The 22269-nt window shown below is 35.9% G+C and overlaps 1 protein-coding gene across 1 annotated transcript in view; it reads left to right on the plus strand.

Annotated features, from left to right (window-relative positions):
- Positions 1-22269, plus strand: part of ANXA10 (annexin A10) — a 119441-nt gene that overhangs the window by 32331 nt on the left and 64841 nt on the right. Inside the window, exons 4-5 of the mRNA XM_007952892.2 lie at positions 16203-16293; positions 17272-17351. Coding sequence (XP_007951083.2) covers positions 16203-16293; positions 17272-17351 — 171 coding nt within the window. The remainder of the gene's footprint in view (positions 1-16202; positions 16294-17271; positions 17352-22269) is intronic.

Consider the following 22269-nt stretch of genomic DNA (forward strand, 5'->3'; position numbering starts at 1 on the left):
AGACTCAGACAAATAATTTAATAGAGGGGGAACTGTTCTGTGAGTCTCTGCATACTTATTATAATTGGGAGAGGGAATGAAATATCTGAGCAACAAATTTACAGTGAAGGTGTTATGGTCAGGGAAAGTTGCCTGGTTAAGAAGGGTGAAAAGTAGAGCCTCCAAAACCCAGGAACTGGGATGATTCTGCTTATTTGTTGTACAAACCTAGATATGTAGAGCCCACTACTTGCTAAGCTACCACAAAGAAAGAAAAAAATAGAAATTCAGCTGGATTTTCCTTGATACATATTGGTATATTAAGCATGAAATTTATAACTCATGTGAATCTCTTCAAATGATATGTAAAAATTTGGTTTATGAAGTAAAAATAGAACACTGAATCAAGACAAAATATGGGTGCATTTTTGGCTTACTTTCATGACCCTAAGTTGATCCTTAAGGAGTTCTAGTAGTGTGGTGGTTAAAGCACTGAACTGCTAATCAAAACGTTAGCAGTTCAAATCCACCAGCTGATTCACAGGAGAAAGATGAGACAGTCTACTTCCAGTAAGATTTATAGTCTTGGAAACCTTACGAGGCAGTTCTACTCTGTTTTGTAAGGTCACTATGAGTTGGAATAAACCCCATGGTAGTCGGATTGGGTTGGAAGTTAGACCTTTGCAAAAACTATTGTTCAAATGTATCAAAATGTTACTTCTGAAGGTTTAGAATAGTTCTTTCTTACTTAAAAGTCATTTTCATGAAATATGCTGCAGATTTGTTACAAATTTTGTTAGCAAGGGACAGAGGAGATAGAGGGCCTTTTATTTCTGCTTCTCAAATGCTGACATTAAGCACCTGCAGAAAGGTTGAAATTATTCCAGTATAACGCCTGCCAATGACCAGAATACCACAATCTGTGGACAATGTGTGACAAAATAGAGGCAAGAAAGAAAACACACCATTATGGGCCCCTTGATTATGGCCATTATATTTGTTGCTCAGAATAAACATTGTACAAAATTCATCTCAATTTCTGCTAAATGCTTTTTAAAAAATAAGTTGCGTATTTAATACCTACTTCTAGAAAATTATGTGACTAAAAATTACAGGAATGTATCTACCCAAAATATTTGAAAGCAGAGACTCAATAGGAAACTTATACACCAATATTCATTGCAGCACTATTCACAATAGCCAAAATGTGGAAACATTTAACATTAACAACTGTTAAATGCTCATTAACAGATGAAAGGATAAATGAAATGAGATACATACATACAATAGAATACTACTCAGCCAGTAGGAGAAATAAAGTTTTGATACATGCTACTGTATGGATGGAGCTGGAAGACATTGCTGTTGTCATCTTATGTGCCGTCGAGTCGGCCCTGACTCATAGTGATGCCTCCTTGGGTTACCGAGGCAGTATCACTACGGAAGTAGATTGCCCATCTTCCTTCCGAGGAGTGGACAGTGGGTTTGAACTGCCAGCCTTTTGGTTAACAGTCAAGTGCCTTAAGCACTGTGCTACCAGAGCTCCTATGCTGAGCAAAATAAGCCAATCACAAAAGGAGAAATGTTGTGTGACCTCACTTATATAAAAAGATAAGAAAAGATAAATGTATAGAGATCAAAGTTTATTCGTGATTATCAGGGATGAGAGAGAGGAGGAAAAGAGAATGATGGAAAAATCACATTGATTATGGATAGATTACACAACTCATTATTGAAATTGCTGTCAATAAGTTGAACACCTATAAAAAGTAGTTGCTGAGGCTGCTTATGTACAATGAAACACCTCATGAAATTTGATTCTTTGGATTGGGGGGTAAAGGTCATGATTTCATGGGACATCCATGTTTCTTTGCCTAATAATGTGTTTAGTGCTTCTGTTCTACCTCCGAGATTGCCAAGGGTAGTGTCTGGGGTCTTAAAAGCTTACTAGAATTGGTCTCAATTCATCTGGAGCAACAAAGGAAGAAAGAGAGTTAGGGATATGAGGAAGATATGGAATGTGTGGCTAATTGTCTCTATAAACAACTGTCTCCTTTTGCCATGACACCAGAAGAACTAGATGGCACCTGGCTACAACTGCTGAATATTTTGATGAAAGATTTTATAGAAGTATCCTGATCAAAAGGGAAAAAATGCAGAAGAGAATTTCAAATTTTCATGGACTCCAAACTTACTAGAGCCATGGAGACTGGATGAACCCCTAAAACTAATTACCTGAGATGATCTTAAAACCTTAGACCAAAAATATCTCCTGAAGTTTTATTAAAGCCAAATATTTTAGCTTAACCAGTAAAATAAAATAAAATAAAGTCTGTCTTGAGCATTTTGCTATTTTAAGAACTATCCACATAGGATCAAACTGACAACAGCAACTTGAAAGATTAGATAGGAATCTTAGAGGGCAGTGAGTTTATGTTTATTGGAGAGGAACAGTTCAGAAAAAGAGGGTGAGAATGTTTGCACAACTCAAAGAATTTAAAATATCACTAAATCATGCATTCAGAAACTCTCAAATTAAGGTATATTTTGCTGTGTATGTTCTCAATAAAAATAAAATTTTAAAAGGAAAAGAAATTATATGAATGAACAGTCATATTGCTATTTAAAAAAAAAAAAATGACATAATTTATCAATACTCCTTAGAATGTTAAGTATTTCTGAAGCTTTCCTGGAAAAGGTTTGTTGTCTTTAAAACCATTAGCAGAGACAAATATATGCCTATGGCTTTTAACAGACAACAGATATCAAGGAAATCATAAACAGAAGCAAAGAGAAGAAAGACAATACGCTTGAAGAATTCAGGAAAATCATTCAAAAACAAAATGACAAAATAAATTCACAATTAGAAATCATAGAAAAACAGCAGTTAGAAATCCAGAAGATGAACACTAAAATTACAGAGATAGGTAATATATTGGAAGGACAAAAGAGTAGACTAGAACTGGCTGAAGAATACATTTCTCATCTAGAAGACAAGTTCCTTGACAGTAGCTTTTAGGAGGAAAAATCAGAACAAAGATTAAGAGAAATGAAAAAAGCCTAATGGTTGTATGGAATGACCTGAAAAGAAATAACATATGCCTAATTGGAATTGCAGAACAAGTTGTTGTTAGGTGTCATTGAGTTGTCTCCAACTCATAGTGACCGTATGTACAGCAGAATGAAACACTACCCAGTCCTGTGCTAGCCCCACGATTGTTGCTATACCTGAGCCCATCTTTGTAGCCACTTTGTCAATCCATCTTGTTGAAGGCCTTCCCCTTTTTTGTTAATCCACCACTTTACCAACCATGATCTCCTTCAGGAAATGGTCCCATCTGACAACATGACCAAAGCAAGTGAGACAAGGTCTGGCCATTTTAGCTCCCAAGAAGCATTACAGCTGCACTTCTTTCTGGACAAATTTGTTCTTTTAGCAGTCCATGGTACTTTCAGCATTCTTCACCAACACCACAACTCAAAAGCATTGACTCTTCTTCAGTCTTACTTATTCATTGCCCAGTTCTTACTTGCATATGAAGTGATTAAAAATACTATGGCTTGTGTCAGGCACCTCTTGGTCCTCCAGGAGATATCCTTGCTCTTCAGCACTTGAAAGAAGTCTTTTGCAGCAGATTTGCCCAATGCTATACATTGTCTGATATTTTGACTGCTGCTTCCATTGATGTCATTATAGAAATAAATAATACGAAGTCTTCAACAACTTCAATCTTTTCTCCATTTATCATAATGCTCCTGAGCAAGTGGGGATGGGGGGATCATTGAGAAAACTGTCCAAGACTTGCTAACAGAAAATTTTCTCCATATCATGAAAGAATAATAGATATCCATGCAAGAAGCTCAACAAAACCCATACAGGATAGACCTCAAGAGAAAGTCATCAATGCATATCATAATCAAACTTTCCAAAACTAAAGACAAAGATAGAATCTTGGGAGCAGCTTGGGAAAAATGAAATGTCATCTACAACAGGCAACCAATAAGGCTAAGCTCTGATTTATCATCAGAAACCATACAGGCAAAAAGGCAATAGGATGGCATACACAAAATCTTGAAGGAAAAGATTTACCAACAAAGAATTATATATCCAGCCAAAACATCCCTCAAATATGAGGGTGAAATCAAGACACTCCCAGACAAACAGAAATTAAGGGAATTTGTGAAAAACAAACCAACCCTATAAGAAATGCTAAAAGGAGTCTTAGCAATAGAAAACCCACAACGGAAAACAACAAATCAAAATCAAGATACTTGACACCACCATCTAGAAACCCACCCAGAAAAAGATTCTCAAAATAAACTGAAAAGCAATTGTAAATACGAAATGAAAAGAAATAAATAATAAAGATCAGAGCAGAAATAGATGAAAAAGAAAACATTAAAAAAAGACAAAATCAACAAGACAAGAAGCTAGTTCTTTTAAAAGTTTAACAAAATTGACAAACCACTGGCAAATTTAACAAAGGAAAAGAAAGAGAAAATGCAAATAATATGAATAATAAATGAAAAGGACAACATCATAACAGAACCAACTGAAATAAACAGGATAACTGTAATATGAACTGCACTCCAGTAGATTCGAGAACATAGGGGAGATGGATAACTTTCCAGAAACGTAAGGCCTACCTAAATTAATTCAGTCTGAGAATTCTTAAACAGACCCATAACAAAAGAATAAATTGAGCAGATCATTAAAAAACTCCCCACAAAAAAAGTCCTGGCCCAGATGGTGTCACTGGAGAATTCTATCAAACACTCAAAGGAGAGCTGACACCTATATTACTCAAACTATTCTAGAATATAGAAAATTATGGAATTCTCCAAAATTAATTCTATGAAGCAAGCATAATAACAGTGATACCAAAACCAGGTAAAGACACCACTAAAAAAGGAAAACTACAGACCAATATCCTTCATGAATATAGATGCAAAAATCTTCAACAAAATCTGAGCCAACAGAACTCAGCAACATATCCCAAACATTATGCACTATGACCAAGTCAGATTCATACCACATATGCAAGGATAGTTTAACATCAGAAAAACAGTCAATGTAAACCTTCACATAAATAAAACAAAAGGAAAGAACCATATGCTCATATCAATTGATGGAGTGAAGGCATTTAATAAAATCCAAAACTAATTCCTGTTCAAAACTCTCAGCAAAATAAGAATAGAAGGAAAAATCCTCAACATAATAAAGAGAATATACGGAAAACTAACATCCAGCATTATTGTCAATGGAGACAGACTCAAAGCATTCCCCTTGCAAACTAGAACCAGACAAGGATGCTCTTTATCACCACTTTTATTTTTGTGTTGGAAGTCCTAGCCAAGGAAATAAAGAAAGAAAGAGAAATAAAAAGCATTCAAATTTACAAAGAAGAAGTAAAACTATCTGTATTTGCAGATGATGTGATCCTATATGTAGAAAACTTGAGAGACTCAGCCAGAAAACTATTGGAACTAAAGACAACAACTTCAAAATGTCTAGGAAACAGCAGACAACCTCAAAACAAAAAAAAAAAAAAATAGAAACAAAACCCCAGGGTAAAGGATTATCTATCATGGAAGAACAGGTAATAGAGCTACCTAAGAAACAAATCTAAAGATATGTATATAGAATTTTCCAAGAGCTTAGGAAACCACAAACAGAACCAATGAGAAGACAGACAGTACCCTGGAAGAATTCAGGAAAACCATTCAGAAACAAAATAACAAGATAAATACACAATTAGAATTCATACAAAAACAGCAGTTAGACATCCAGAAGATGAACCCTAAAATTACAGAGTTAGACAACACAGTGGATGGACAAAAGAGTAGACTAGAACTGGCTGAAGAATGCATTTCCCAACTAGAAGACAAATCCCTTGATGCCACTCTGTATGAAGAAAAATCAGAGCAAAGATTTACGAAAAATGAAGAGAACCTAAGAGATATATAAGATGACGTGAAAAGAAACAACATAAGCCTCATTGGAATTCCAGAAGTAGAGAAGGCAAAAAATAAATAAAAATAAAAAATAAACCCTACTGAGGAAATTGTGGAAGACTTGCTAACAGAAAATTTCCCCCATATCATGAAGGAATAAAAGATATCTGTTCAAGAAGCTCAATGAACCCCATAGAGAATAAATCCCAAGAGAAAGTCATCAAGACATATCATAATCAAACTCTCTAAAACCGAAGACAATGAAAGAATCTTGAGAGCAGCTCAGGAAAAACAAAATATCACATACAATAGACAACCAATAAAACTAAGTTCTGATTTCTCAGCAGAAACCATACAGGCAAGAAAGAAATGGGATGGCATATATAAAACATTGAAGGAAAATAACTTCCAACCAAGAATCATATATACAGCTAACTTGTCCCTCAAATACATGGGTGAAATCAAGACATTCTCAGACAAACAGAAATTAAGGGAATTTGTGAAAACCAGACTATCCCTATAAGAAATGCTAATTTCCTTCCAATAGAGAACCCACAACAGAGAACAACAATTAAAATCAGTACATTAGACATCAAAACTTAGAAATCAAACCAGAAATAGATTTTCAAAATAAGCTCATAAAACAATGTACACAAAGAAATAAGGGAGTCAATCTGTAGACGACATCAGCAACAGAGCAAATAGGGAGAACAAAAGTTCTAGTTAGAAAACTTCCAAATGGAGAGGAAGACAGCACAATGTCTTTAGAGAACTGATTGTCCCAAACTTAAGAAGATGAGAATTTACTTCAGGGTAACCACAAAGAAAATTAACAATCCCCCTAAGCAAACCTAGGATGGAGAAAAACATTTGGACTTAGTAAGCATAAAACCAACAATAATGAAGAAAAGAGAAGAAATAGTTGATAACAAAATGCACTCAACACAGAAAAATATTTGGAACAAGGAAATCACCAACAACACAACAAAAAACCCAATAGAATGAGAGCAATAAATTCATATCTATCATTAATTACACTCAATTTAAATGGACTAGATACACCAGTCAAGAGAAAAAGAGTGGCAGATTGGATAAGAATATATCCATTGATATGCTCCCTACAAGAGACCCACCTTAGACACAAAATAAAAACAAATTAAAAATTAAGGGGTGGAAAAAAATATATCAAGCTAATAACAATCAAAAAACAGCAGGAGTGGCCATATTAATTTCTGACAAAATAGACTTCAAAGTGAAAAACAACATAGGGACAAGAAAGACATTATATGATGCTAAAAGGATCAATTGACCAAAAAGATATCACCATAATTAATATTTGTGCACCAAATGAAAGAGCTCCAAATTCTATAAAGCAAATATTAATGAATTGAAAGGAAAAACAGACAACTCTACAATACTAGTAGGAACTTTAACACACCATTTTCAAGGAGAGACAGAACAACCAAAAAAAAAAAAAAACTTCAACAAAAATACAGAAGAAATCAACAATACAATCAACCAACTAGGCCTCATAGACATATACGGAGCACTCCACCCAAAAAAAGCACAATACACATTCTTGTCCAGTGCACTTGGATCATTCTTCAGAACAGAACGTATGTTAGGACACTGAACAAGCCTTAACAAATTCAAAAACATTGAAATACTACAAATCATCTTCTCACTACCATGCTATAAAGCTAGAAATCAATAATAGAAAGATCAAGGGGAAAAAAATATCAACTATGTGGAAATTGAATAATGCTCTGCTCATCAACTGCTGGGTAACAGAAGAAATAGTGTGAAGTAATAATAATAAAATTCCTAGACATAAACAAGAATGAAGATACATCTTACCAAAACCTATGGGACACAGTGAAAGCAGTACTCAGAGGTCAATTTATAGCAATAAATGCATACATCAAAAAAGAGGAAAGAAACAAAATCAACACTCTACCTCAACAAATTTGACAATTAGAAAAAGAGCAACAAAAGAAACTTAGTTTCCAGAAGTAAGTAAATAATAAAGATCAGAGCAGAAATACGAAACAGAAAACAAACAAAAAAAATAAAATAAAAGTAGAGAAAATCAACAGAACAAGAAGCTGGCTGGTTCTCCTAAAAGTTGAAAAAATTGAAAACCACTGCCTAGTCTAACAAAGGAAAAGAAAGAGAAGATGCAAATAACATGAATAATAAATGAAACGGGTGACATCACAACAGAATCAACTGAAATAAAAAAGATATTGGCAAATTATTATGAATAACTGTTCTTCAACAGATTCAAGAACCTAGAAGAAATGGACAAGTTTCTAGAAATACAAAACCTACCTAAACTATCCCAGTTGGAGATAGAATACATGAACAGACCCACAACAAAAGAAGAAATTGAGCAGGTGGTAAAAATATTCCCACAAGAAAAGGTCCTGTCCCAGAAGGTTTCACTGGAGAGTTTTACCAAACATCCATGGAAGAATTGACACCTATACTACTCAAACTATTCCAGAACATAGAAAAGGAGGGAATACTCCCAAATTCCTTTTATGAAACAAGCATAAAACTGATACCAAAACCAGGGAAAGACACCACTAAAAAGGAAAACTACAAACCATTATCCCTCGTGACTATAGATGCAAAACTCTTCAACAAAATCCTAACCAACAGAATCCAACAACATATCAAAAAATAATGTATCAAATCATTTGGGAAAAAAAAAAAAAAAGTGAGGGGGACCAGGTTTGCTGGTCTGATAGAGCCTGGTGGAACCACTGAGACTATAGCCCCCAGCTACCATTTGGGTCTAGAAGTGAATCGACACTTGTGGCTTCCAGCCAAACAAAAGACAGGCATAGGAGTTGAACATTTACCTGAGGTAGATATACTCCTTGGAGAGAACAATCATGGGAGAAAGAAAGGCTGTTTATGCACAGGGAGACAGCTTAGGGGGCAGGAGTGCATGGAAGGATGGTCAAAGGGAAGAGGTAACTATTGGGAGGAAGTGGGAGGGGAGCTGTTGCATTGTGGTAAATTGTAGTCAATGTCATGAGACAAAGTGTATGTGAACTGCTATATGGAAAGTGAATTTGCTCTGTAAATTTTCACCAATCATAATAAATAATAATAATAATAATACATCAGGACTAGGTGTGATTCATACCAGGTATGCAAGGATGGTTCCATATTAGAAAAACAATCAATGAAATCCACCACATAAAACTAAAGAAAAGAACCATAGGATCATATCAATTGACACAGAAAAGGCATTCAATAAAATCTAATACCCGTTCCTGTTCAGAACTCTCAGGAAAATAGTGATAGAAAGGAAATTCTTCAACATAATAAAGGGCATATGCACAAAGCCAACAGCCAACATTATTGTCAATGGAGAAAGACTCAAAGCATTCCTCTTGTGAATGGAAACCAGACAAGGATGCCCTCTATCACCACTTCTATTTAACATTGTATTAGAAGTCCTAGCCAGGGTAATAAGGCAAGAAAGAGAAACAAAAGGCATCTGATGGCATACTGCCTAAGACATTTGAATGGTAACTAGAAGGCTGGTGGTTCAAACCCATCAGCCACTCCTTGGAAGGAAGATTGAGCAATCTACTTCCATAATGATACCACTTTAGAAACCCAAAAAGAGGTCACTATGAGTCAGATCTGACTTGATGGCAGTGAATGAGTTTTTAAATTGTAAAGAGGAAGTAAATTTATCTCTATTTACAGATGACATGATCTTATACATAGAAAACCCAAGAGACTCAGTAAAAAAAAAAAAAAAAAAAATCACTGGAACTAATAGAGAGGTTCAGCAACGTGGCAGGATATAATGCCAACATACAAAATTCAGTTGGATTCCTCTACATCAACAAAGAGGCCTCTGAAAAGGAAATAAGGGGAAAAAATACCATTTACAATAACTACCAACATTTACAATAACTACCAGTAAGATAAAATATTTAGGAATAAATCTTACCAGAGACACAAAAGCCCTATACAAAGAAAACTACAAAACACTACTACAAGAAACTACAAGGGATCTACATAATGGAAGAACATGCCTTGTTCATGGATAGGAAGACTGAATATTGTGAAAATGTCAGTATTACCCAAAGCAATCTATACATTCAATGCAATCTTGATCCAGATACCATCAACATTATTTAAAGATATGGAAAAAAAAAAACAATTATTAATTTCATATGGAAAGGAAAGAGGCCTCAGGTAAGCAAAACACTGCTGGTGAAGAAAAACAAAATGGGAAGTCTCACATCTGGATCTCAAAACCTGCTATACAGTCACAGTAGTTAAAACAGCATAGTATTGGTACAATGATAGACAAACAGACCAACAGAACAGAATTGAAAACCCAGAAATAGACCCATCCATATATGGACAGCTGACCTTTGATAAAGGACCAAAATCCATTAAATGGGAGCGTGATAGCTTCTTTGACAAATGGTGCTGACAAAATTGGATATTCACTTGCAGAAAAATGAAACAAGACCCATACCTCACCCCATACACAAAAACAGACTTAATCTGGATCAAAGACTTAAATGTAAGAACCAAAACTATAAAGCTCATCAAAGATAAAATAGGGGTAAATCTAGAGGCCCTAAATTACAGCATAAATAAACTATCAAGCATAGTTTGGGTTTGACTATCAACCCAAAATGCACAGGCAGAATAGGAGAAGCTAGATGAATGGGACCTTTTAAAATTTAAATTCCTATGCACATAGAAAGACTTTTCCAAAAGTGTAAAAAGAGAAACTACAGACTGGGAACAAATATTTGGTTATGACATATCTGACAAAGACTTATTGCCAAAATTTACAGAAAACTTCAACACCTCAACCCAAAAAGACAAACAATCCAATACAAAAATGGGCAAGGGACATGAACAGACATTTCACTACAGATGATATACTAGCAGACAACAAACACATGAGGAAATGATCAGTAACCATTAGAGAGATGCAAATCAAAACAACAATGAGATATCATCTCCCCCCAGCAATAATAGCAAAGTTCATCAAGACTGAAAACAGCAAATGCTGGAAAGGTTGTGGAGAGATTGGAACTTTCATACACTGCTAATAGGACTGTAAAATGGTACAACCACTGTGGAAAATGGTATGGCATTTTATTAAAAAACTGAAAATAGAAATATTACTTGATTTAGCAATTCCATTACTAGGAATACATCCTAAAGAGTTGAGAGACAGGACATGAACAGACATATGCACACCCATGTTCATCTCAACACAATTCACTATAGCAAAGAGATAGAAATAATCTAATTGTCCATCCACAGATGAATGGATAACCAAATCATGGCACATTCATACAATGGAATGTTATACTATATTAAAGAATAATAAAGAATACATGAATCTTCTCACAATGTGGATGAATTTGGAGGACATTATGCTGAGTGAAATAAGTCAAGTGCAAAAGAAAAATAATAGGCCTATTATTGTAAAAAGTCAAGGAAGCATTTACTGAGGGAGGGGAATTCACTTCGTGGGTTACCAGAGATGGAAGAGAAGGGGAGGAAAAATTTTAGACTAATTGAGGGTCACATGTTGATTTGAGTGAGAGGAGGGATGGTATGGAAAGAGTCTGTGACCAGCATGATGACACTGGGGAAAGGAAGGATACTGATACATATACATAAGATATGGACAAAAGAGGCAAAAACTAGTATATGAATAATACTTCATCACCAGTAACACCAAACATCAAGCTACAGATAAATTCATGGACAACTGAGAAGATCAAGTGGAGGTTAGTGAACAGGAATGTGCCCTAGACCAAGGATACATGCAGCTGAAGATAATCTTACATAGATATGAGTGATACAAAATTAGCCACACTCATTAAGAAGCAACAGAAGACAGGGTAAGAGTAACCTCTCATAGACAAACATACACATTGAGAGAGAGAATCACTGGGCCTGCTGACTTGGGACCATAGTTCTGGGGGATACCAAGCTCAATTGGCACAACATAGTACATAAAAATCTTGTTCCACAACCTACTTTGGTGAGTAGTGACTGGGGTCTTCAAAGCTTTTGAGTGGTCATCTAGGATGCAACTACTGATCTCTCATCTGAAGAAAAGAAGAATGAAGAAAATTAAAGACATCTGGAAACAATTAGTTCAAGGCTATGATGGACCTCAACACCAGAAGAACTAGATGGTGCCTGACTACCAATGCCAACCACTCAAAAATAGATGAAAACTGGAGATACTGAATAGAGTGTGAGGAAAAATGTGGAACAAAATTTAGAAACACAAAAATGACCAGAATTACTGGTAGGATGGAGCTTGGTCAAACCCCCAAGACTAGACTATGGCCCTGAGTTATCCTTTGGGGCTAAAATTGGACTCATTCCCAAGGACTGGATCTCAGCCCAATAGTAGAAAGATGTACATGGAGAACACATACCTAGGGTGATGCACCCATGTACTCTAGGGAGATACACCCCTTAGAGCAATTGGCCCTGGGGTGTCAGAGAGGTAGCATTCACAAAGAGGGAAAACTGGGCAGATAGGAGTGCATAGTAAAGAAGGGCACAGGGAGGGGTTGGTCACAGGGATGAAAGGTGAGAAGAGTTTGTTATGGTAGGGGATGGCAATTGGGGCATGAAATCAAATGTACACAAACTGTTGAATGTAAAACAAATTTTGCTCTGTAAATCTGCACCCAAAACACAAGTTAAAAAAAAGGAAAAGAAAAACCTACTGGAACTAATACAAAGATTGAGTAAAGTGGCAAGATACAAGATCAACATAGAAAAATCAGTTGGATTCCTCTACCTCAACAAAGAGAACTCTGAAAAAGAAATAAGGAAAATAATACCAATTATAACAGATATCAAAAAGATAAAATACTTAGGAATAAATCTTACCAGGGACACAGAAGACCTATACAAAGAAAACTACAAAACACTACTGCAAGAAACTACAAAAGACCTACACATAAATGGAAAAGCATGCCATGTTCATGGGTAGGAGGACTGAATATTATGAAAATGTCCATACTACCCAAAGCAATCTACATATTCAATGCAATCCCGATCCAGATTCCATCAACATTCTTAAAAAAAGGAAAGAAAAACACTGCCATCGAGTGGATTCTTACTCATAGCGATCCCCACTGGGTTTCTGAGGTGGCAAATCTTTACGGAAGTAGATTGCCCAGTCTTGCTTCCATGGAATGGCTGATGAGTTTTAACCATCACCTTTCTGGTTAGCAGTCATATGCCTAAGACACTATGCTATCAGAGCTCCTTAAGGACATGGAAAAACCAAACATTAATTTCATATGGACAGGAAAGAGACCTCGGATTAGCAAAGCATTCTGAGGAAGAAAAACAAAGTAGGAGGTCTCATACTCCTTGATCTCAAAACCTACTACACAGCCACTGTAGTCAAAACAGCATGGAATTGGTGTGATAGACAAACAGAACAATTGACAGACAATTGAACAGAATTGAGAACCCAGAAATAGACCCATCTATATATGGACAGCTGATCTTTGACAATGGGCCAAAACCCATTAAATGGGGGAAAGACAGGCTCTTTAACAAATGATGCTGGCAAATTTGAATATCCACTTGCAGAAAAATGAAACAAGATCCATACCTCACCCCATATGCAAAAGCAAACTGAAGTTGTATCAAAAACTTAAATGTAAAACCCCAAATCATAAAGTTCATCAAAGATGAAATAGGGACAAACATAGGGGCCTTAATTTATGGCATAAATAGATTATCAAGCATAACCTAAATTGCCCAAGCAGTGGAAGAGAAAGTAGATGACTGGGACATTTTAAAATTAAATTTTTATGTGCATCAAAAGACTCCAGTAGGGTAAAAAGAGAACCCACAGATTGGGAAAATATATTTGGCTATGACATATCTGACAAGGGAGTTATCTCTAAAATTTATAGAAAACTTCAAAACCTCTACACCAAAAAGACAGTCCAATTTAAAAATGGGCAAAGGAGATGAACAGACACTTCACCAAAGAACATATACAGGTGGGCAAAAAACATATGAGGAAATGCTCATTATAATTAGCCATTAGAGAGATGCAAATCAAAACAACAATGAGATATCATCTCACCCCAGTATCAATAGCAAAATTCAATAAGACAGAAAATAACAAATGCTGGTGAGGGTGTGGGGAGACTGGAACTCTCATACACTTCTGGTGGGACTATAAAAAGGTACAGCCACTGTGGAAAGCAATATGGCATTTCCTTAAAAATTTGAAAATGGAAATACCATTTGATCCAGCAATTTCATTACTAGGAATATATCCTAAAGAGATGAGATCCAGGACATGAACAAATATATCCACACCCATGTTCATTGCAGCACAATTCACTAAACCAAAGAGATGGAAACAACCTTAGTGACCATCAACAGATGAATGGATAACAAAACTATGGTACATTCACACAATGGAATACCATGCAACATTAAAGAATAGTGAAGAATCCATGAACCACCTCATAACATGGATGAATTTAGAGGACATTATGCTGAGTGAAATAAATCGATCACAGAAGGACAAATATTGTATGAGTCCATTATTGTAAAAAGTTAAGCAAAAGTTTAAACAGGGAAGGAAATTCACTTTGATGGTTACTGGGAATGGGAGGGAAGGAGAGGGAAAATTTCTGACTAGTTGGGAGTCATATGTTGATTTGGGTGGGGGAGGGTGGTAATGCAAGAGTGTATGACAAACATGGTAACAATGCAGAAAGGGAGGGCACAGAAACATGCACAAAAGATATAGACAACAGAGGCAAACATTATTACATGCACAATAAGGCATTGCCAGTGGCAGCAAATATTAGGCTATGGATGAATGTATAGATGGGTGAGATGATCCATTGTGGGTAGTCAAACAGGAGTATACTCAAGCCCAATGATATATTTGGCTAAAGTTAGTCTTACATATGTACATGTGCTACAACATTAACAACACACATTACAGAAGTGAAAGAGGACCAGGTTGGAGCAGCTTCTCAGAAACTACTTAACACCTCGAGGGTGAGAATCACTGGGCCTGCAAGCTTGAGACCATAGTCTCAGGGGCATCATGCTCAATTGGCAAAACTTAGTATGTAGGAATCTTGTTCCACATCGTACTTTGTTGAGTAACTACTAGGGTCTTAAAAGGTTTCAAACAGTCATCTAAGATGCAAATATTGGTCTCATTTCACCTGGAGCAAGGGAGAGTGAATAAAATCAAAGTCATTTGGAAATAATTGCTCCAAAGATATGATGGACCACTAGGACCTGAACTTCACAATCCTGAGACCAGAAGAACTCGATGGTGCCCAGCTGCCAATACCAACCACTCATAAAGGTCAAAATTGAAGATCATGGATAGAGTAGGAGGAAAAACGTGGAATAAAATTCAAAAACACAAAAATGACCAGAATTACTGGTTGGATAGAGACTGGTGGAACCCCTGAGACTATGGCCCTGGGTTACCCTTCAGACCTGGAAATGGACTCACTTCCACAGATTAGCTCTTAACCCAAATGTAGGAAGCAGAACATCTACCCCAGGGAGATGCACTCACCTACCCTAGATCAAACAACTATGAGACATAAGAAGGGCAACATTCACAGACAGGACACTGGACAGACAGGAAGGCAAAGGTAAGAAGGAAACAGGGAAGGGGTAGTCACAGAGAGGAGATGGGAGGAAGGCTTTTTATGGTTGGGGATTATAATTGGGGCTGTGAAACCAAATGTACATGAACTGTTGAGAGTAAAATGAATCTGCTTTGTAAATTTGCACCCAAACAACAATACCAGAATTTTTAAAAAGAGAGACCATAGATGACACCCATTCCAAATGTTCAAGTTGTACAAAATTCCACATCTAGGGAGAGAGTGAGGAACCTTATGTTCTAATTTTAGTTTGCCAAAAAGTGATATTTGAGCAGCAAAATAGAAATGCTCAATGAGCAATGGTTAAAACATCTTTTTTACACATTATTTATAAATTCCCATATTGTTTTATTTTAATTAAAGAAATAGAGTTGTACATAATATTGTCTGCTCAAGATCAAACAGAGAGCAAATTAACTAGAATTCAAATTGAGTCTGTCTCAATTCCAAATACACAACCTCTCAGAATACTAAGAATACCCATATCCTTTTACTGAGCATAAGATGACTCTTATTACTAAGGCAATATCTTTATATTTTTCTTTTTCTTTGTTTTTCTAGGGAGTAGGCACTGATGAAAATTGCCTCATTGACATATTAGCATCAAGAACAAATGCAGAAATTTTCCAGATGAGAGAAGCTTATTGTTTGCGTAAGGGAATTTATACACATATAAACTTTGTATTTCCAAATAGCACACTAAAATATTCCAGTGTGTGTTTTAAGGGTTTTTTTCTGGGGTAATTTTTTTTTTTAACATGACTGAATCAAGACTAATGAACTCAGTAAGTAAAAATGATGATTAAGCTACTGAAAAGAAAGTAAATCCCAAGACAATCAATAAAACCAAAAATTACTAGTGTCTAAGAAGTGAATATTTTCATTAAGATAAGCAAGTGCCCAGCACCTTGGTTCAAGGAGAATATTATATCTTACCCAGGACAAACCAGATTTTATATGTGTGTGTGTGTGTGTGTGTGTGTGTGTGTGTATAAAATAAAGCAAAACAGAACAATTGTTCAATAAATTTTTGAAATATAAATAACCACTTCACTTTTCATAATCCCTGAAATCTGCCTTAAAATCATATTTTTCACATTTAAAAATGGAATAAGGTAACTATTTTCATTCCAAAAAGTTTAATGCCTTAAGTTCCATTGCATTATGTATTATATAAAATTGAATGTCAAGACAATATTTCAAATAGCTCTATCGCATTTGAACAAAAACAAGATTTTCCCAAGCAGCATGAAGAACCTCCCTTTTATAATATTAAACTTAGACAAAGCATGGGAAGAACTCTGGGCTGGAAATGCAACATAATTCTGAATTTTGAGAATTAGATAATGTGAAACGATTTTCAATTTTGGAAAAAAAAATGTTAGTATTTTTAAGATCTGGTTAGGTTTTTGGTATGTCTATGTTACCAATAGGTGTCAGATTTCATTGGCAGACTGTTTATTACTGTGCTTTAGTAGAAGGTAGCAAAAAGAAAATAAATGTCAAAATACTGACTGCATTTCCTGTGCTTCTATTCACAACTGAGCAAGTAGCATCAACTTATTCAAAGCACATTGATACGTGATTCTATAATAAATCATATCTTTAAAATGAGCATTTTATTTCCCAGAATATAGCAGTGACCTTCAAGGAGACATTTACTCAGAGACCTCAGGACACTTCAGAGACACCCTTATGAACTTGGTTCAGGTATGGCCTTCCAAAATTCAAATTGCTTTGCACTACTTAAAAAAAAAAAAAGATGTATGCCATGTCATTTTAAAAAATTAGGACAGACTAATCTATTAAAGTTTAACAGTAACCTCTGTATAATAACATTTACTGAATACCAGGTTAAGTTCAAAGCATTGTTCTAGAAACTCAGGTTGGGAGCAGGAACACACAAAAATGCATCAGCTCTGTCCTCAAAATAAATAAATAAATAAAGTCTACTTAATAGAATTGTAAATATACGCATGTTGTTGTTGTTGTTATTTGCCATCGAGTTGGCCCCGACTCATAGCGACCCCTCCTTGGGTTTCCAAGGCAGTATCACTACGGAAGTAGGACTGGGTAGTACAAAGGTTAAAGGTTAAAGCATGCTCTCTCTCTCTCTCTTTCTCTCGCTCTCTCTGTATTATATATACAGTGGTGTGCTGGTGGCACAATTGTTAAGTCTTGGCTGCTAACTTAAAGGTCAGTAGTTTGAACTTACCAGTTTTTCTGCAGGAGAAAGATATGGTAGTATGCTTTCTGGAAAGATTTACAGCCTTGGGAATCCTATGGGGCAGTTCTACTCTGTCCTATAGCTCATTATGAGTCAGAATTTCAGGTTTGGGATTGTATATACACATAATTATATATTCCAAGGACTTAAAAGATTAAAATATTACAATTCTAGTATTCTATTTCTGATTCAATAGAATTGCAGATGCAGAACAGTATGGGAACATGCTAACTTTTCAAAGCTCCAAATAAGTGCCCAGTAATGTGGAAGGAAAGAAATGTATTTTCTCATTTTGAAACTACAAAATCACTATAGTTAAATATTCACATAAGCACTATAGAAATGAGGAAACAGGATAGAAAAGCATAAGTTCTTGTTCTTTGTCTACAGAGCTAGTAGGTAGAAATTCAGAATTTGAATTTAATCCTATAGAATCCCAAGTGACAGCCTATGATCCCCAATGCTGCCTGTAACATTATTACAGAGGAAAATTACTTCAAATTAAAATTAGATTTTGTCACTTTATATTTCTGTACTGACTTAATGATGTGTAATTATTTCCATTCAAATAGTATTTCTTAAAAACTTTCCACATATTTGTGTTGTTACAAGAATAATAGTTTTAACAAAATGATTATCTTTTGCTTTATGCATATTCTTGAATACTCCTATAATCCTATTGAAAAAAGATACTCAGGAATGCAACAAGGCAGTTAGTAATCAATGCTTTACTATCAAAAGACAATCTGGACTCTGTCCAGTCTTTTGTCACCTTCATGATAGTTGGTATGTTATAAGCCATAGGTGTTAGAATGCTGTACATAAGAGGTGACATTGATAAATTATTTCATGGCCTTTAAAGAAGAGAGAATTTTTAAAAAGTCCCTTTTATAGGGACAAAGGTGAAAGAGTGGTACTTAGAAGACAGAAGGAATCAAGGGGGTGGAGACTATGCCCTCAGAACCCCAATGCCCTACACATAAAAATTCTTTATCTATTCTCTCTTCCTTTTCTATGAAACACTCCAGTACCAAATGCCTGTGTAAGTTCCTAGGTTATTAGGTTTTAGCCTGAACATTTCTGTGCCTCCTGGTATCTTCCTTCTCCTTTATTCTCCATGGTTTTACCTGAAGTGGTGCCATGGAGTATATTCTCCTAGTAGAGTATATTTTTCACAGCCAAAATTTGGCTGATTTAGAGGTTAAGGTTACATTTGCAACTTAAAAAGTCATCTTTTTTTTTTTTTTAGTTGTATTTGTGATAACCTTAGAAATACAAATGCCTAAAAGGCTTAGAAGGATCTGATCTGCTTGCTTCTATTCAGTTTCATGTAATTGTTGTTGCTGTTGTTGCTGTTGTTATGTGCCGTCCATGGGACCCGATCCATAGCTACCCCTCCTTGGGTTTCAGAGGTGGTATCACTACAGAAGTAGATTGCTCAACCTTCCTTCAAAGGAATGGCTGATGGGTTTGAACCTCTAGCCTTCTGGTTAGCAATCAAAAGCTTTAGGCACCATGCCACCAGAGATTCCCAATACATATGTAAGTTACACCCAAAGTTCTTTCCTGTATATATTTCTAAAATAAGTTATTCATTTGCATCTTTGCACTGCCTTATGTCTCTGTTTTTCACAACTGAAAATTAATTACTTGAAGACCATCACACATACTAAACTTAGCTAGATACTTACTGTAGGGCTGAATCTTGAAGAGCCTTTGCTGTTCAAAGCCTCTTTAAATCTCAGCTCATATTGCTTAGAATAAACAAGTAGCTTTCCATTCTAACCCTGAGATACATGAGGAACATCAAATTTCTGGAATGCCTTTCTACCATTTTTTATTTCTATTTGCAAACTGGCCAATTGTTTATTGAGTTCATCTCTTTCTTGTAATATTTGGTTAACAGCATAAGGTGAACATCATTTCTCAAGATCACTTAAAGACCAGAGCCGATGCTCCTGATAAGTAAGCAGTCCAAGTGGTGATTCAGAGAATCAGTTAACTTCCATCTAGTGACTAATCTATCTTCATGCCTAGCTTCTAATTTCATGACACTTATCCTTACCAGTCAGCAGAAGCAGTAATTGGATAACTGGTCATGTATGGACTTCACATTGGTGCATGTATATCACTTTTGCTCACACTCCTTTGACCAGAATGTGGTGGCACTTATTGTCAAGGGTACGTGCAAAATATTGTCCAGCTAGTTGCCTTCAAAGAAGATGAAACAAAATTGCCAATCAAAATTAAAAAAAAAACAACCTGCAAAATGGGCAGATGGGCAACAGAAAATAGTAGGTATGAAGACATATGTGCCAATAATCAGAAAATCTATGACTATGACTATATTAGACACAAAGATAACCCCTAAAAGGCAGCAATATATAAACAAACATATAAAATGTCATGCATTTTTTTCTTAAAAGCACTTTATAAAGGAAACTATCTTTGCAGCTTTTATGTTTTATAACATATCTTTATCATGTCACTATTGTAAATGAAGCCAGCCTGGGACCAGCAGAAGGTGGGTGTTTGCCCCATGGGTAAGGGAGCAGGGTGGGGGAGATCAGGAAATGAGCAGAGCAGTTTAGAACATCTGTTGTTGTTGTTGTTATGTGTCGTCAAGTCAGACAGGACTCATAGCGACTTGTCTGTCAGTTTGTTGTACTGTGGTGGCTATGCCACAGGTGTTTCAAATATCAGCAGGGTTATCCATGGTGAACAGGTCTCAGTGGAGCTTCCAGACTAAGACAGACTTGGAAGAAGGAAGAGACCATCCACTTCTCAATGAATTTGCTAGTGAAAACCTTATGAATAACAGTGAAACACTGATTGATTACTGGAAAACTTTATGAATAACCCTGAAACATTGTGTGATATAATGCTGAAAGATGAGCTTCTAAGGTCAGAAGCACTCAAAATACGACTGGGAAAGGGCTGCCTCCTCAGAGTAGAGCCAATCCTAATGATGTGGATAGAGTAAAGATTTTGGGACCCCCATTTGCTGATGTAGTACTTCTCAAGATGAGAAGAAACAGCTGCAAATACCTATTAATAATCAGAACATGGAATGTACGAAGTATGAATATAGGAAAATTGGAACTAAAAACCAAAACCAAACTCACTGTTATCAAGTCGAAACCAACTCATAGCAAGGTAAACTTGAAGTTTTCAAAAATGAAATAAAATGCATACGTATTTATATCCTAGGCATTAGTGAGCTGAAATGGACTATTTTTTGCCATTTTGAGCCAAACAAACATATAATCTACCATGCTGGGAATGTCAAATTGAAAGGAAATGGAGTGGCATTCATCACCACAAATAATACATCAAGATCTATCCTGAAGTACAGTGCTGTCAGTGATAGGATAATATCCATAAGCCTATAAGGAAGACCAGTTATTACTATTATTAAAATTTACACACCAACCATCAAAGCCAAAGATGAAGAAATTGAAGACTTTTCCCAATATCTGCAGTCTGGAATTGACTGAACATGCAATCAAGATGTATTAATTATCACTGGAGATTGGAATGCAAAAGTTAGAGACAAAGAAGAGTTACCAGTAGTTAGAAAATATGGCTTTGGTGATAGAAATAACACTGGAGACCGCATGATACAATTTTGCAAGACGAATGACTTATTCATTGCAAATACCTATCTTCAACAACACAAATGGCGGCTATCCATGTGGGCTTTGCCAGATGGAGTACACAGGAATCAGATTGACTACAACTGTGGCAAGAGGTGATCAAGAAGCTTAATATCTTCAGCCAAATCAAGGCCAGAAGCTGATTGTGGAAAAGACCATCAACTGCTCATATGCAACTTCAAGCTGAAACTGAAGACAATTAAAACAAGTCCATGAGAGCCGAAATATGACCTTGATTATATCTCACTTGAATTTAGAATCCATCTAAAGATTAGATGTGATGCATTGAACACCAATGACCAAAAACAAGAAGAATTGGGGGATGACATCAAGAACATCATCCATGAAGAAAGCAAAAGGTCACTAAAAAGACAGGAAAGGAAGAAAATACCAAAATGGATGTCAAAAGAGACTCTGAACCTTGCCCTTGAATGGATAGTGGCTAAAGAGGATGGAAGAATTAACAGCATAAAAGAGCTGAACAGAAGATTTCAAAGAGCAGCTCAAGAAGACAAAGTCCATTATCATAACGAATAATGCAAAGCCCTGGAGTTAGAAAAACAAAAGGGAAGAACACACTCAGCATTTCTCAATCTGAAAGAACTGAGGAAAAATTTTAAACCTTGAATTCCAGTATTGAAAGATTTCATGCTGCCGAGGTCCAGCCTCAGCTGTGGGTCTCTGGAGGGAGAGGTGGCGTCGGCGAGATGATGGAGACACACTCACACAAGATGAAGATGTGCCC

Source organism: Orycteropus afer, unplaced genomic scaffold (assembly GCF_000298275.1).
Source record: "Orycteropus afer afer isolate SDZICR_OR568_19922 unplaced genomic scaffold, OryAfe1.0 scaffold00364, whole genome shotgun sequence".
Classification (NCBI taxonomy): domain Eukaryota; kingdom Metazoa; phylum Chordata; class Mammalia; order Tubulidentata; family Orycteropodidae; genus Orycteropus; species Orycteropus afer.